Consider the following 17,388-nt stretch of genomic DNA (forward strand, 5'->3'; position numbering starts at 1 on the left):
ATAGTCAATCCATGACTAGCACAGAAGTCCAACAACAAACAACCACTCTGGTTTAGATCAGGGAGGCCGTTCCTCCCAATCACGCCTCTCCATGTGTCTCCATCATTGCCCACGTGCGCGTTGAAGTCCCCCAGCAGAACAATGGAGTCCCCCACTGGAGCCCCATGCAGGACTCCTGTCAAGGTCTCCAAGAAGGCCGAATACTCCGAACTCTTGTTTGGTGCATATGCACAAACAACAGTCAGAGTTTTTCCCCCCACAACCCGCAGGCATAGGGAGGCGACCCTCTCGTCCACCGGGGTAAACTCCAACGCAGCGGCGCTCAGCCGGGGGCTTGTGAGTATCCCCAAACCTGCCCAGCGCCTCACACCCTGGGCAACTCCAGAGAAGAAAAGAGTCCAACCCCTATCTAGGAGTATGGTTCCAGAACCGAGACTGTGAGTAGAGGTAAGCCCCACCAGATCTAACCTCCCGCACCAGTTCCGGCTCCTTCCCCCACAGAGAGGTGACATTCCACGTCCCCAGAGCCAGCGTCTGCTGCCCGGGTCTTGTCCGTCGAGGCACCTGACCTTCACTGCCACCCGTGTAGCAGCGCACCCGACCCCAGCGGTTCAGCACGTCATATTTAATTGACGCTTAGTTGCCTTGACTCCTCGAGCCTCTTCCTCGACTCCTTTGGGCGGGACTAAGACACTAGGAGAGGAATCAAGGAGAGGAATCGAGGAGAGGAATCGGGGAGAGGAATCGGGGAGAGGAATCGGGGAGAGGACTCGAGGATGCACAAAGTGGGAATTGGGAAAGGGCTCAGGCTCAGGTTAAGCTGGTAATTTTGGGTGCAATACTCTCAGCGAGGTTGGTTGGAGCAAAGCAAAGCTCCGATCAGAGGGGATTACTGAAGATTAATTATTTGTAATTATAATTTCCTAATTTGAATTCAGATGGCTGATCATGTTAGGGATTCTCCTCAGTCAGAGGCGGTGTGATAACTCCTCTGGGCTTCACATGCTTTAGTCTTTGTTTCACTTCTGTCTAAGAGAGTAAAGACCCCTGACATGGAAGCATTTAAAGAATAACAACCTTTCTTGTTTTTTGTCACTGTGACGACGGATTGTGTTAAAATGTTGTCACTTAATTCATTACTACTTAAACACCAAGACAAGCTGCAACTATTGGAAATAAAATGTGACTGAAACATGTTTTGTCAACGCAAAGACTAACATCGAAGTTGAACATGTCGAGTCAACTGTGATTAATGATTTGGATAGAGACTTCAGACTGCAATATCAGCTGGATAAAGGCTCAACCCAATGAGTGTGGGGCCGTTGCTTATTTTGTAGTATGTGATAGATGTGACAGATGAGCTGGAAGTTAAGCACAATTATATTGCTTGTTACAGGCAGTGTTTCCTTTGTAAATCAGGAAGTGCAGGACACAGAGGGTGTCAGGGAGTGATAAAACATTAAAATGTCAGGGATCGCATCAAAACCCCAGTGGTGCTGCTCTGCTGAACCTAAACGAAGAATGACATGACAAACACGTCCTCTTGGTTGGTCTGCATGCTGCCTGATGTGAGCTGTGATAGAAAATTATAACAAAGTTCCTTACACAAATCAAATGGTGACAAAGTTCTTATTGACTACTGCAGCTTCGTAGCCTAGAAATCTAGATGCACCCTAGCGGCAGCAAATGTAATTTGCAGCCAGGGTCAGTCTAGCAACTCTCTGTTGACTGGCGAGCTGGAAAAACCAAATTCTGGTCAGGCCAATCACATTGTGTATAGAGTTGATGGGCGGGCTTAACATAAGGACGGCAGAGTTGCAACGGTTCCGCGTGAATTCCCTGCTACTTGAAAACAAAGAAGATGGCTGCTGCTGCTGGCGAACAGCGGTCGAATTGGCTTTAGCCGCGACTCTGGAAGACTTGGAGTTCAGCACTGAAGTCATTCTTCTTTTGCCGACCGGATACGGCACAAGTTGAATCTATCAACTAGCGTTGCTCTGGTTGGCTACAAGTGCAGATGGAATTTGAAAGACAACCGTTTATCCCGCCCCCCGGATTGAGCCCTGCCAATGGTGAGTTCTCAGACCCAACATCTTGATGTGGGTCTGGCTTGTCAGGCTAGCAGCTTCATATACTTGGGTGATTAAAATGACTTGCTTTCAAGTTGCCATTAGCAAATGTGTAGGCTTTAAAAACACTATCAACACTTCCCTTCTTCTGACCTGCTTGCAAATGCAACAGAAGACATGTAATTAGAGTTAGGATAGCCAGTGTTTGTCATAACTAGGAAAGTACAGATGAACATTCTTGTCTAATGTCATCCTCTTGGCTGTAAATGTAGCTATCATTACTGAGTTTGTTTTTATGCTATGCTATAATAAAGCACATAACTATTAAGATGAACCAGTTAAGCAGTGCTAACACTGCATATGTACTGCATGTGTCAACCTCTAGATAGAATACATTATATTCACAGCTTCTACATTGTACAATACCCTAGCATTGTGTATTATCAGACCAATAGCAAGCACAACAATGTGTAGTTAGCTGGATAATAATAGACCATATACCTACGTTACTGTCCTACCTGGGACAGCATTGTAGCTCTGCTCGGGGTCTTGCAGGTCCCATAAAGAAGACAATAATTAATACAGCTCCTTTGAGTAAGGCCTCACTAAGCCTAAATGATTCCCATGGCAAATTAGCTGTTTGTTTTATTAACAAAAGCTATCATGGCATGCACCAATAAGATAGTGTTATCTAACCAGAAATGAAAACAGGCCGGGCCGACACACACACACACACACACACACACATACACACTCTACACACACACACACAGTACAGTAACGTACAGTACAGTAACGTACAGTACAGTAACGTTACTCGGCCTGGCTAGGGATCATTATAGATAGCAGTTAGTTCACGTTAAATGCTAACTTAACACAATGAAACACCAAATGTCTAGTAACCACAAAAATAATTCCATACATAAGACGACGTATCCAGCAGCAAGTCTCGTTAAACACGTCTTCTGATAGATCGAGGAGAAAAGAGAGGATGGTCTTTTGTCACACTGTGTGGGTGTTAGACACACTGGGGACACACACCTATATTGAAATGCCATTGCCTCATATGATAGCTTTAATGGAATCTTGGAAACATATAGAGAACAGCCTGAAAAAATAAGTTTGGGAAGAGAATATGTTTACAATTGACATAGAAATGGTTTGGTATCGGAATCATTCTGAAGCTAATGTTTCATAATGGTTCAGCTGGGGAAACACTGACCATGATAACATGCTAGTGTTTATTAGGAATCAGGAAACTTCTGCATGTTTTGCAAGGGTAGTAGTGAGTGAGATCAACGGTTCAGTCGTCAGGAGTAATCTAGGTGGGGAAAGTGAAAGAGCCCCTCCCTCATTACCACCACTAAGGCCATGATCCCAAACTGCTCAGTGGCCAGCAGATCAGACTGTGGTTGAACTGGTCAGCTTCCAGATGTGAATGTGATCAGGGCGTTCTCAGTTACACTTCTTTGAAAGTGAAGGTAAACATTTTTTTTGTATATTAACATTTGAAGGTATACAGTAACTGTCATAAACCAAAGTATGGACAAAATATAATGTTGACCTGATGATGGCACTAGATGAAACATCAGAGGATCAAATGTTATTACAATTCATCCTGAATGGAACATAAATGAACATTAATGTGGACCTGAAAATGATGTTCCCAGTCACAGATACCAGATTTCAACCCAACTAGACAGCCCTCTGCAATTCATCAGGAATCTCTTTGGAAGAATGTTCTCCCTCCCTCCAGTAGACTAGACTGTGTATGACAAGAACCATATCCACATTACATTTTATGACAATCTGTCCAGTTCAATGTTTAACACTCTGGAGTGTTGAACACATGCACAGACCATCCTTGTGCTCTGCCTTTAGGAGGGCAAATCCCCTACTAAGTTTGCCTACTGATACTGTAGAACAACCTTATAACTCATAAGAATAGCAGCCTACTATTAGTCAACAAACTGTGTGCTAAAACGATGGCATGAAATCTGCATCTGTTTGGAACATTTCATCTTTGTGATGCTTGTACACACTGCTGAAATAGGCTCTGTGCTGCCCCCTGTGGCTGACGGGTGGGAAACAACCCTTGTAACTATGGTTCTCAGTTGGTACCATGGCAGTAACAGTGTTAAACCCATTTCAGCAGTAGATTCCTCATTTTAAAACCAACATGTCCAGGCCACTCAGAGGTAAGGTTCATGCTTTCATTGGAAGCATTTGAGAACCAGACACTTTAAGGCTGAGTTATATGTGATTGGTTTGGTTACCAATAAGGAGCTGCACACAGCTATCTTCTTTTTTGGTAGGACCTAGTGTCAAACAGCGCCGGGACTCTATACGCACATCAAAACATCCTGCATTGTCCTTTAAATCTGAATCAGCCAAACAACAGCACTCCCTGTGGTAGCTGCAAGACATGTTGCCAACACATCAGCAGCATCTGGAGCAGAGAATAAACCACAGAAGGCTTTAGAGTGGTCATTGTCTGTTCTTCTACCTCATGCCTCTCTGTCAGTCATCAGGCAACAACAACAGGTTGTGGAATATGACTTTAATTAATATGTCTCCACCTCCTCCGGCTTCAGAGAGAGCGAGAGAGAGAGAGAGAAGAGAGAGAGAGAGAGAGAGAGAGAGAGAGAGAGAGAGAGAGAGAGAGAGAGAGAGAGAGCACTCTAGAGAGGATGAGATGAGGAGAAAACGAGAGATCCTAGCATGTCCTCCAGTAGAGCATGCTCTGGAGGTTGAAATGATTGTCATGGGGTAGACGTCTGCTGCACTCATATTAAACAACAGCTTGTCTGCAGAAATAAGCTTCAGGGCTATTGGTTTACTCTCCATATCCTCGCTTCTTCTTCTACTGTCAGTTGGTATATGTGTGTGTGTGTGTGTGTGTGTGTTTGTGTGTGTGTGTGCGCGCGTGCGTGCGTGCATGCATGTGCTACAGTGTACGTGTTACAGGGTTTTTCCAATTCCAAATACACACAGTGACTCCCATGTGCCCGGCTATTGATTTAGAAATGACCGGCCTGCTCACTCACACCATCTGCTCTGCTAACGAAGAACGACAGAGAGAGAGAGGGAGGGAGAGAGAGAGTGAGAGAGAGAGAGAGAGACATTGAGATATTCTCCCAGTCTCTTTCTCTCATCTATACAGCATTTTAAAATGAAACAAACAATTAAAAGACAAGGCAGACAAAGACAGACTGATGTGTGTGTGATGCTGCTGTTTTGATGGACCAGCAGGTTTGGAGTAGCAGTATTCAGAATAGTGTGTTTCTTTGACTGATACAGGGAGTTTGATACTAGATAGTATTAAGATGTGATGTCCAAATTAAGCTTCATGAAGCATTGTCTTTATTTTCTGAGCATTCCCCACATATTCCCTCACTTACATCACTGCATTCCATATCCTAGCAACAATAAGGCTACGAATAACGCAAAATGCAACACCCTCTGTAGAAGCCGGTGATGTCTCCATTCAAAAGGTTATCTGATGAATGTTACTGAGAAAATTGTTACCACGACCAAAATAAATGCTGTTTTGCTGTAATCCGAAACAGATCCAGGACATGTAAAGTTTGCGTTAGCACGGCAAATGAAAGCAGAATATATAAAATGGATGCAGGCCTGTCTCAGATGAAGACTTTTCTCTTGTTGCTTTAAGAGTTCCCAGCAGACAATGAGTGTGGTGTCCAATTTGTCAGTGTAATCCTGGCTGTAAAGGGTACTACAGTAGTATTTTTGTCAGGCACTGCTGGCTCCACATCTGGAAACACACTTGTTTAGCTGATAAAGGGTTTGTCTGTGTGTGTGTGTGTGTGTGTGTGTGTGTGTGTGGGGGGGGGAGGTGGTGGAAGGTTAGTGTGTGCGCAGGCATTCCCCCGTGTCTGCATCGGTGTGTGTTGACGTGTCTTAGTATCAATAGAGATGCTACATACAGGTTGGCAAAGTGTGTTTTATCCCCTTTGACAGCCTGTGTTGAATATTACATGCGTCTCATGGCGTCAGCTGTTAAAAACTGAAGGCAGCTTTCATGCAATATTCAGAGCCTGTACAGGATCAGCAGCACAGACCATAATAAGCTTTATATTCACTTCCATTCACATTGAGCAAGTACACAAGCATGATGAAAGATGCATTGAAGGTGCGAGGCATGATGTTGCATGCTAATGTTCCAACACACATTCAGAGAAAAAACACATGCCTACAAAGTCCACACCGGAGCAGAGAGCAATATGTGTCTTGTTTGTGGCTTCTTCCTCTCCTGCTTACCCCCAGTCTTCTCTTTAGCTGCCTTCCCCCTCCCCCCCTCCTTGCCCAGTGGACGTCTGTCTGCAGCTTGTTATCTCTTGGAGTGTGACAGTGTGATAATCCATGCCAATGTGTGTCGCTGACCCTGTGATATTTGTGTGTGTGTGTGTGTGTGTGTGTGTGTGTGTGTGTGCGCGTGCGTGCATTCTGATGTACGGCTTCTTCTTTTATGTGTTGCTTATCAGGCGCACAGAGCGATGCATATGCTGCTTCAATCATCCAGGATGTGTGGGAGCTGGCCGTTTGATAACCAATATGAGTAGTGTAAGACTATGCATTCAGCACTGCTCACTCACACACACACACACACACACACACACACACACACACACACACACACACACGGAGATCCTCCTGTCATCTTGAACACGTAGCTCCGTCCACCACAGGGAATGAGGAGGACACCACTCCAGTCAGTCAAATACATCCGTTTGCTGCAGTCCTATCTCACATGGAGCTTTTGCATTTGTAATACTGTATGTGTTTTCATGTACCTGCAAAACATGCACCACCAATTAACACGATCCTCCTTCAGTATTTCAGTATGGAAACTAAAGTGTAGTTACCATAGGTATGTTTAACAAACCATAACTAACCAGGCTACATGTATATTAACACAGAATATGAGACAGCTTTGATACGTTTGTGTGTTAAGTTACTAAGTTCTTAGAAATTAGTTTACAGTGACCAGACGTCCTGGATAGTCCACCCTCCTGAAAACATGGTCGCCCTAAATTGGTAGTTAGTTTCAAACTATAGATTGATTAAATCAGGTTGCATCATCAAAAGTACTGTTAGCCGAGCAGACACTGTGGATAAACGCTGACCTAACTGGAATATTTGCCACTTTGATTGTCATTTGACATTTATATCAGTTTCAGTGTAATTTTTGTTAGTTGTAGTCAACAAAAACTACATTTCACTATAAATCTCTTTCTTCTTAGAGCCTCATATTACATTACTACAGAAACAGAACGTTACTGAGAGCAAGATGCTTCTTTTTGACAGCAGTGCAGTGCATCAACTTTTGAACAAATGATGTTTTGGGGTGGTGAGGATACATTTCAGTAGCTACGCTGTGAGATTGAATACATAGTAAGCAAAAAAAAGGCCACACACAAATATATTTCGGCATAGTTTTCTTTGATGACATTATCACTGGAAGGGCGAGTTTATTACCTAAACGTTTAACAAGCTGACTCTGATGATTGGTTGGTTATCTGGCAGGTCCGTACAGTGTGAGTAGGTTCTGGCTGTGTGGATTAAAACTCAAACTCAAAACACAATTTGAAAGATTAATAACAGTCCACACAATAAATCAACAATGTAAACAAGAAGTCATCATATTATGAAATATAACTTCCAACATGGACTGTTTCGTTTCTTTTTTTGTAGATTTTATCTTCCTAAAAGCCATTTCAAAGCCTTCGCTTTGTTATATTTTTTATATCTTTTTGGGATGGGTGAATTGACATACACATATACAGTATATAAATGTTGCCATACTGTTATAACATGGAAGCTACTCCTTTTAAGATCTTATCCAATGAGCAGGACTGCTTTGTGGAAAGATTATATTTGGAGTTTTGTATGATGTGTGGAAGTAAAGCAGACCGTCCTGTGTGATCATTTGAAGCCACAACAATATCTCACAGTATATCAGGATATTCAGTGAAATGTATTATGGATTTAATCCATATTGGCCACTGCTAATACAGTTTGGTAACTACAGACATTCTGGTAACGTTTTATTTTACGCCTCCATAATTTGCTAATACTTTAGGACATTCCCTGGAAAGAACTGCTATTTAGTACTAATTATAGGGAAAGAAAAGCTCCATTTAAACTTTTTATTCTTAATGTGAATTATTGAAAACTTTCTTTTTCATATACAGTATGTTGAATTGCATTCTTTCCTGCAGACAAATTTCACATTCGTATATGTACATGTTTTCTGACTGCTACGACTATCAAGCAATTAATTGTAGTGGCCAGTCAGTTGAGAAGGCACACATACATAGAGGTGTATTCCTCGACGCAGAAGGGCCAGGGTTCGTGTCCGACCTATGAAAGTTTCCTGCATGTCTTCCCCCTTTGGTGTCCTAGCTATCATTAAAGACGCAAATGCCCATAAAAACAATCTTAAAAAAAAGCAATTAATTGTAATCCTTAATTGGAAGTGTACTAATTGGAGCTAGGCTCTATTTGCCCTATAATTATTACCCAATAACTGAGTTGATTTCAGCTAACGTCTGGGAAATGTATTCTAAAATTAGAAACTACGTATGTATTGCATTTAAGATGTAAAAAAAAAAAAAATATGTCCAAACAAAATAACTCACAGCGGGAGGACAAAATCTAGTTTGTCCCATTTGAAAGGCTTTTTATGTAAGTCCTTTGTTGTGACACTTTACATCCTTTTTGGTGAATGGTGTGTGATGCATTTTAATAAGCAGCAACACAAGACAGTGCCATCATTTTTTTTCTGAATGATTGAGAAAATATAATATAATGTTAGTTAATATTTGTCACATATTTTCCATCAGTCTTATTTGTGTTGTTTGTTAAATCGTTTGCCTGGTGACATGCTGCACATGTGCATGGTTGGCATGTCAAATCATCAGGCAGAAATTATTTTGTCTTTGAACCACACAGTGATGGAGCTTTATAACACGTCATTTCACTTACTTCATTTCCATCCCCACACACTTCATTCTGACCATATTAAAATTAGTACTACTAATTATTACTAGATTAGCATTAAGATTCAAAGGCCCAGCTATACATTGGCGCTAATTAAGATAACCTACACACACACACACACACGGCAGAACACACACGGAGCCAACTGAACAGGAATGGAAATCAAGTCATGGTTATTATCGTCATGGAAACCATCTGACGGCGAACATAAAACAACCTCTCTCTCTGGACTGCTGGGAGAATCAGCTGAAAGTAAAGGCATTACTGTGTTGGACTGGTTCCAAGCATTCACTTCTCCATCCCTCTCTCTCACACTCACACTCGCACAAGCGCACACGCACTCACACACACTCACACACACTCCTCGCCCACTCTTGCTGTGAATACAAAGCCAGAGCTTCCTCTGCTGGTGACGAGTATAACTGCGACCATCATCATCATCATCATCATCATCATCCAAATGATTTGACTTTAATTAATTTAACCTTCACACAAACAAAAGTTTCCACTCACTGTGAGAAAGTAATATGACACCAGTGGTGCCATCTAATTAGACACATTTTCTTCAACTCTGTATATATATAACATAAGTCACTACTCTTCAGTTTAAATTATGTCAAAAATATTTTAATGTTGTGCTACTGCCTTGATAATTACATGTATACTACAGAATTCCTTAAAATAATAACTAGTGTTTAGCTTCAGATGAAGTATGTTTTGCCCTCATTCACCTTTTGAATTGTTGACTTGTCATGATTTAAACAGTTTACAGTATTACTTGTTGCCATATCAATATTTAGTATGTATGCTGCTTTAAGGAGTCATGGAACATTGAGATTCGTGCTGACACATGTATGGATTCTCTATTTATAAATGAGGAGATTCCCTACAATCTGCCACAGAAATGTGGATTGGATGTGTACTCTTATCTGAAGTCTTTGTGATATGAATGTGCTGTAAGTGTGAAGAGACGGAGAGGAAGACAAAAATAAAATCCATTCACATTTTTGCACAATATCTCAGAAACGGCCACAGGGAGTCATAATACAAGAAACCTGCTCACACTGACATAACACATGGATGAGCTCTTACATGCACACACACACACTGTACACACACCTGGCAGTGACAGTAACTGCACGTCTGGTCAGTAATCGGGCCAGATGAGGGAATTGTTTATTAAATGTAATTACATTGGCTCCTGATGCCTTTCATACATTATCCGGCACAGTTGTGGAACAACACAAAACACATCGTCAAACTATGAGAGGCCGTATAGGAGGTAATTCATACTTCTGTCTTACACACACTATCATAATCTTGCATATACACCACTATACTCATACACACACACTATTATAATCATTTTACATGTATGTATGAGAGGGTATAGTTGTGTATGTGAGAGAGTATAGTAGTGTGTGTGTGAGAGTATAACATTGTATGTGAGATAGTATAGTAGTAGTATAGACACGCACCTCACACCGCGCGCACCACCCGGAGAAAAAAGTGAGAGAAAGAAAAAGGAGAGGTCGCAGTTCGGACGATGACTATCCGGTTGAGATTGTGTGTGTGTGCGTCCTCGAAATCTGACCACACACAAACACACGTAAGCAGAGCTACCCACACCCATGTTTCTACTGTTGCTTAATTAAATATAACATCAAAAGAGAGAAGTTGTCTGAGTCGTGTTTTAAACAGACACACCTGGGGCGAAGTTGGGAACCAGAATCAGCTTTAAATCTAGTCCTAATCTAGTCCTCACTAACACGGGCCCGATTATAGTCATTTTCTATCATGTGAAACAAGAGCCAGCCTAGTGGTGAAGCTACAGACAGATGCTTAACAGTGTGCTCCTCAGCAGTAAGCTCCCCCTGCTGCTCATAAGGTGCCTCTGCACCCCTTTGGTTTCAGACCCTCCCACCAACCTTTGGGCCACGCCTCCTCATTTACATTGACATGTGTCAAGTCCAAATGAAAAGGCAATGTTAAATGGAAATTCAAAAGCCAAATGTTAAATGAAAATTAAAATCCAATGTTAAATTGAAATGCAAAAGCCAAATATTAAATGAAAATTAAAATCCAATGTTAAACTGAAATTCAAAAGCCAAATGAAAATTAAAATCCTATGTTTAATTGAAATTCAAAAGCCAAATATTAAATGAAAATTAAAATCCAATGTTAAATTGAAATTCCAAAGCCAAATATTAAATGAAAATTAAAAGCCAATGATAAATTGAAATTCAAAAGCCAAATATTAAATTCAAAAGCCAAAGCCAAATGGAAAATTAAAAAAATAATAATAATATTTTTAACTGGATCTCGCTTTGTTTTCCCTTTGGACTTTCAATTTCTCAATTTAACCAATTTAAATTATGATTAAATATTTCCTCCATAGAGAGAGGCTAACTGAAGCTGTGGGTCTTGAAATAATATTTTAGGAAATGGTGAACTATTGTCAACAATGTCTCGACAATTAAATTAAGTCCAACAGAGCTCTGATTTGGAGATGCAGAGATTATTCAGGGGTGGAACTGCAAATCCAGTCAGACCTGGCTCCAGGCTAGCACTGCTACTTCTAGCTAGCTCAATGGAACACGGAGGTTACCAGACGAGACAGCGTTTCGGTGGATCGTCGTCGAAATCCAGGAAGAGGTAAGTTGATTAAAAAAAATAGCCAAGGACCCCTTTTTTATTAACGTCATCCTATCTGCAGTGTCCCCCCCCCAAAATTAATGTTAGCATGTTAGCGGCTAGCTAGTTGCTACCCACATATAACACGGGCTAGCCATTTTCCATTGAAAACTTTGCAATATCTCCACTAGCTAGTGCTAGTTAATATGATCAAGCAAGTTTGAGCAAGCTGTGTGAAATAATTTCAGAAATCAGGTTTCCAAATTAAATCTGCTTACATGAGAGAGACGACACATTGTCTGTAAAGCCCTTTGATTAACCACAGTATATTTTACTGTACAATGTACATTTGACTTTGACTAGGAGAAAAATCTAGCAGCTAGCAGCAGCAGTTATGGAAGCATACTGGTAATTGTAGTACCCATTGCTGCGCTCCTGTTATTAAATTTCAAACACATTGTAATTTGCTATTCAGTGCGCAGCTTATTGCAATATAGTTCTGCATTTATTGGATTTCACCTATCTTTGGGTAAAGAGAGAGTAGGCGTTTTACAGCAAAGATAGGTTAAATAAGAATGCTCGGTCTTGCATCGGCTGGCTAGCTAGCTGAGTTGCAATCATCTGACTGGGTGACGATATTTAGCCTGTGTGTGTCTTTGAGTACCATGAAAAGCGCTATAATAATAAAATGTTTTATTATTAGGGGTCCAAGCCCGAATCTGGAAGAACCAACGGTAGCAATAGCTACGCCGTTTGCACAGCAGGACTGTGGAACCCTATTGTTTTTCTAAGGATTTTTATTATTATTCCGATTCTTCTTCTCCGCCTAAAACTCAGACTGCAGCCTACATAGTGGGGAGTTGCCATTTTCAGGACTGGTCAAAACCCCGCAAAAATTGACCCATTTCCACCACTAGGTGGCGCTATAGCAGACAAAAACGCGTTTGGCCCGATAACTCCCACACCGTACACCCGACATTCAAAAACAATACATCTACGCGTTCCCTGGATCCAACTGAATCACGGGATATAGGCCACGCCCATTTCCGCCTAGACTTTTTTGCGTCAAAAATCGCGATTTATCAAAAATCTACTTTTTCGAACTCCTCCTAGACCGACCTGCACGAAACTTGGACCGTGGCATCTCCAGACTGACCTGACTAAAAGTTATGGAAAGATTTTTTATACAATAAAAATTGCGCATATAACGCACAGACAAATTTGCTTAGCTAACTATGAAAACACCAACTTTGCCATATCTCAGCCTAAATAAATGCTATCAACCCCAAACTTTAGATTATTCTTTGCCATGCCCCTGTGGAGGTACTTCATGAGTTTTACGAAAATTGGTCACTAGGGGGCGCTACAACTACAAAAAGTTTATATCTCATGAACGGCTCATCCAATTTATACGTAATTTGATGGGTACCATCTGGGGCCAATCCTGAGGCCATCCCTAGAATGGAGTACCGAGGGGTCAAAGTGGGCGTGGCCTATGGGACCCAATGTGACCCAACTCTAGATTCACCACTTACACTAATGTGAACAACTTTAAATTTACAGGGTAGATGGACAATGGGCCATGGATCACACCTACCAAAAATTACACATGTGGACAACTAGGTGGTGCTATAATGTTTTTTTGTCATTAACTCCCACAATACACATCACACATTAGAAATTCTTACATCCACGTGTTCCTTGAATCAAGCTGAATTGCCTGATATAGGCCACGCCCATTTCCGCGCAAACGTTTTTTCGCAGTATCGCGCAACGTGCAAAACCAACTTTTTCGAACTCGTCCTAGGCCGTGCGACCGATCTGCACGAAACCTGGTAGTTAGCATCTCCAGATGGACCTGACAAAAAGTTATGGAAATCATTTTGCTACGTTAAACTATGCCAATTTGACAACCAAACAAATTGTCCTACCTAGCTACCACACATGTATCATATCATATCTCCGTTAAATTTAAAGTTATCACCAAATGACTTGAGATCGTTATTCAACATTCCACTATGATGCTCTGTACCAAATTTGGCGAAGATCGGCCTTTAGGGGGCGCTATAAGCAACGTTTGTTTGTTTCGCCCACTAACTCAATGCATTTAAATGGGAAATTTGCAATTGCAATATCTCTGCCACAGTAAAAGCAATCAACACAAAATTTGTGCTCGTTCGACATGGCGTTCTGAGGCGCTGTACCAAATTTGGCGAAGATCGGCCATTAGGGGGCGCTATAATCAACATATAAGTGTTTTGCCCTGTTAATCAATGTTAATGGAATATTTGCAATGGGAATTTATCACAGACCTTGCAGCTCACACATTTACTGATGTTTACCTCCTACCGTTACGTTTTGGTGTTTGCTTTCGCATGCTCCCCTGGTGTTCTACAATAAACAAACTTTTTAACCCACCTGACAAAGTTTCTACAATCTTCATAGTGGACAAAATGTAACTCTTTTTTCCCACTTTTTCAATCCAAAATCAACACCATTCACATACCCTGATACCGTGCAATTAAACATTGCAGTTGGTGCTAAGTGGAGAGTCTGTCATAGTGTGATTCGTTATGTCGGTGGCATTGATTCTTAATTTCCCACAAAGTTGATCGCGGTTACGTGTCAGTTAAACTTCTCATCTCCAATCCTATCTGTATTTGTGAGAAGTGCCTCTGTCCTGAGTTGAAAGCCTACTTTACGGCTTTATTATTGACTTAATAGGCGCGTGTGCTCGTGTCGGCTGCTGTCCATTTCCTAAGGTTCTGAAATGCAAACAACTTTTGACTACTTTATGTTTTTTTAAACGACGTGCGCATGTGAGCGCCGTCGGAGGAATACACCAATCGGCGGCTACGACACCATTTACAACAACCTGACCACCTCCCCTGCTCTTTCAAACACCACACCTGCCTCCCCCCCTCCACCCTCTCAGTCACTCTCTCATTTCTATCTGCTGTCCCCTGTGGTCAGGGGGTTAAGAAGTTTGTTTATGGTAGAGAATTGTTAAAGCTACTCTGTATATGCATGGAGAGGCACTGTTAACCACTACATTTGCAACGGCAGAGTACCCCAGACCTCGTGCATCAAACCTCTCGATATTCACCGTTTCTCCCCCCTACGTAATGCATCGGGTCCCGCATTGGCGCAGCTTCGCAGGTCATCTGGGGCGACTGCCGCGACTCCCCGGGGCTTCGCGGACGACTGGCATCCAAGGCGAATGGCATCGGAGGCGAGTGGCGTCGGGGGCGAATGGCGTCGGAGGCTTGGTCCCCGTTCATAACTGCTTGCAGTTCTAGTTATTATTATTATTATTATTAAAGAGTGCAATATACATGTTTACATATGTATATTACAATGAATAATAATCTAAATACTACTATGCAGGGCTCTCAAGTGCTTATTAAGCATTTTAGAATGTCACTCTTGCCTGTCTTCAAAACTTGAGAGCCCTGATTAAGTGTGGTGAAGCCACATATTGTTTTTATATTTCTGCAATCTGTGTGATTTGTTTCTGACTTTCATATGATTGTTTAAACCAGGCTTGGTCAGTGCTAAATATACTACTGTGATTAAAGGAGTTAAATAAAAGATGTCATTCATATAAATTCATGCATCACCTAATTTCATCATCACATACAGGCCTGGCCTCCAGGAATGATGATTAATATATCTAATCATGTGTTGTTCATACTATACAATGATTTATTACAGATTATCTGGCCAATGCTGGGTGTGTAAGGCCTTTGAAACGCATAGAAGACAAAGATCTCTTGGTGGAAGATATCATGTTTCAGCTGGTTCATCGAGTTAGTGGAGCACTTCAAAGGGTTGTGTAACTCAATTTTTTAGCAGACATAATTAACCCTTCTAAGGTGTTCATATTTTTGTTCCACAGCCAATGTTCCCGGGTCTGGTGGACCCACCACATTATTAGGCTTTTAAATCAATACAGCCTGTAAAAATACTAAACAGAGGTTTACTTAAGCTCAATTACCAATGATGGATACATCATTTATGGTTCATATTTGCCATTTACTCCTGTGAGATCATATGATCATGATTTTGTGAGTAAACAAGGAAATTCAATCATAAAAAAGGTAAAACAAAAAAATAGAAACAAGATTTTTTCATTCATTATCATCAATCATTATCATTATTGGTGCTTATTTCTTAGAACTTAATCAGAACAGGTGAAAGTACTTGAAATGTAACAATTTTGTAACTTTGTGTGAGAATACCAGGTACAAAGTTTCATAGCACCTACAATTATTACACTGTAATAATTACACTTGGGTCCAGTAGACCCGAACACCTCATTTGTATTAGTTATGTGTAGGGGGGTGTACCGTGAACACTAATTGAAAATAAGTTATTTTTTTATGTTCTTCAAAGAAAATGAGCCAAGGCCAATGAGTTTGAGTTAGAAGAAATAATAAATAGCATCATTTTCATTTTAGCAAACATTGAAAACGGTTTCCACAGACCTGAACACCTTACAAGGGTTAAGAATAATGAAAGATTTTAACATATTTTTAAAAGCCAGTGTACAACCAAACACTCCGAATAAAGGTTTGCATGTATCATATAAAATAACTTAAAGAACATCACGTTTTAGATAGTTGTCAAAGACGAGGCCTTTTTGCATGATAAAAAACACTGAACTGTCTTATAAGTCATCCCTTTCATGTGCTGTGTGATAATTTATCCAATTTGAAAAATGATATTTGTATCTTCTCATGATACATTTTTACAGGTTCAGGGAGGGGATGAAGACCCTTGGTGTTCTTGATGCAATAAGAATGCACCCAGATGCTTTCAGACCACTGTTTTGTCACGAGCCATCCCCACTCACAGCTGATGTACTAGAACAGCTCTTTGAAATTCGACTGTCAGCAGTGGGCAGGAACAAAAGAAGGGCAGAGGAATGTGTGGTTGCATTTTGGAGGGACTACCTGCTGGATGTTGAGGGTAAGTATTATTGCTAGTTATGGAATAAAAATCTTTTCATATGCCCTTCTGTCTGTCTTTGTCTTTCCCTCCTTTTTAAAAGTTTTCTACATGCTAGGTTTAATTTCTTTTTTGGTGTTCTTTGGTGTATTTCTTTTTTTCAGAGCAAGAGGGACCCTTGCAACTTGGGGGTATCCTGGCCTTTGCGACGGGAGCAAACGATATTCCACCCCTGGGCTTCTCCCCACTACCTTCAGTGGTTTTTCTCCATGAGCTGCCCCTCAGACAAGGCCGTCATTTACCCAACACAAACACATGCATTAACTGACTGCGGTTGACAGTCCTGAAAAAAATTCGAGGATTTTAAGGAAACTATAGATTTTGCATTAAAAAACACTCAGGGATTTGGTCAGGAATGACTTCCAAGAACTCCTTAATATACATTATTAAAATCTGTTGCCTGTTGAACTTGACTAAATTGAAGAGGCATCGTTGTCAATAACTCACCATTTCCTAATACATTATTAATGTCTTGTTTAAACAATTGAAAATGGAATAATCATTTGACTAAAAAGGAAACTTTTCACTGGCCTTTTATTAACCTTTATTAATTGCCTTGACACTAATGAAGTTGCTCACTGATAGAGTTCACTAGGCTCAAAAATAATCGAATGCCATGGTTACCGTCATTGTCATGTCCCAATTATCAGTT

The 17,388-nt window shown here is 41.0% G+C and overlaps 1 protein-coding gene across 1 annotated transcript; it reads left to right on the top strand.

The window, feature by feature from the left end:
• Positions 1-16,481: 16,481 nt before the first annotated feature.
• LOC114548859 (G2/M phase-specific E3 ubiquitin-protein ligase) lies at positions 16,482-17,004 on the top strand. The gene is made up of 2 exons (XM_028568847.1): positions 16,482-16,697; positions 16,841-17,004. The coding sequence occupies exons 1-2, from the start codon at positions 16,496-16,498 to the stop codon at positions 17,002-17,004; spliced, it is 366 nt and encodes a 121-aa protein (XP_028424648.1). The 5' UTR covers positions 16,482-16,495.
• Positions 17,005-17,388: the final 384 nt, after the last annotated feature.

This window comes from Perca flavescens, chromosome 22 (assembly GCF_004354835.1).
Source record: "Perca flavescens isolate YP-PL-M2 chromosome 22, PFLA_1.0, whole genome shotgun sequence".
Lineage (NCBI taxonomy): Eukaryota > Metazoa > Chordata > Actinopteri > Perciformes > Percidae > Perca > Perca flavescens.

Excerpts from the sequence above, each read along its gene's own strand:
- LOC114548859 (XM_028568847.1), top strand. The coding sequence starts at position 16,496 with ATGAAGACCCTTGGTGTTCTTGATGCAATAAGAATGCACCCAGATGCT. Across the intron at positions 16,698-16,840 it reads CTACCTGCTGGATGTTGAGG|AGCAAGAGGGACCCTTGCAA; the intron begins GTAAGTATTATT and ends TCTTTTTTTCAG.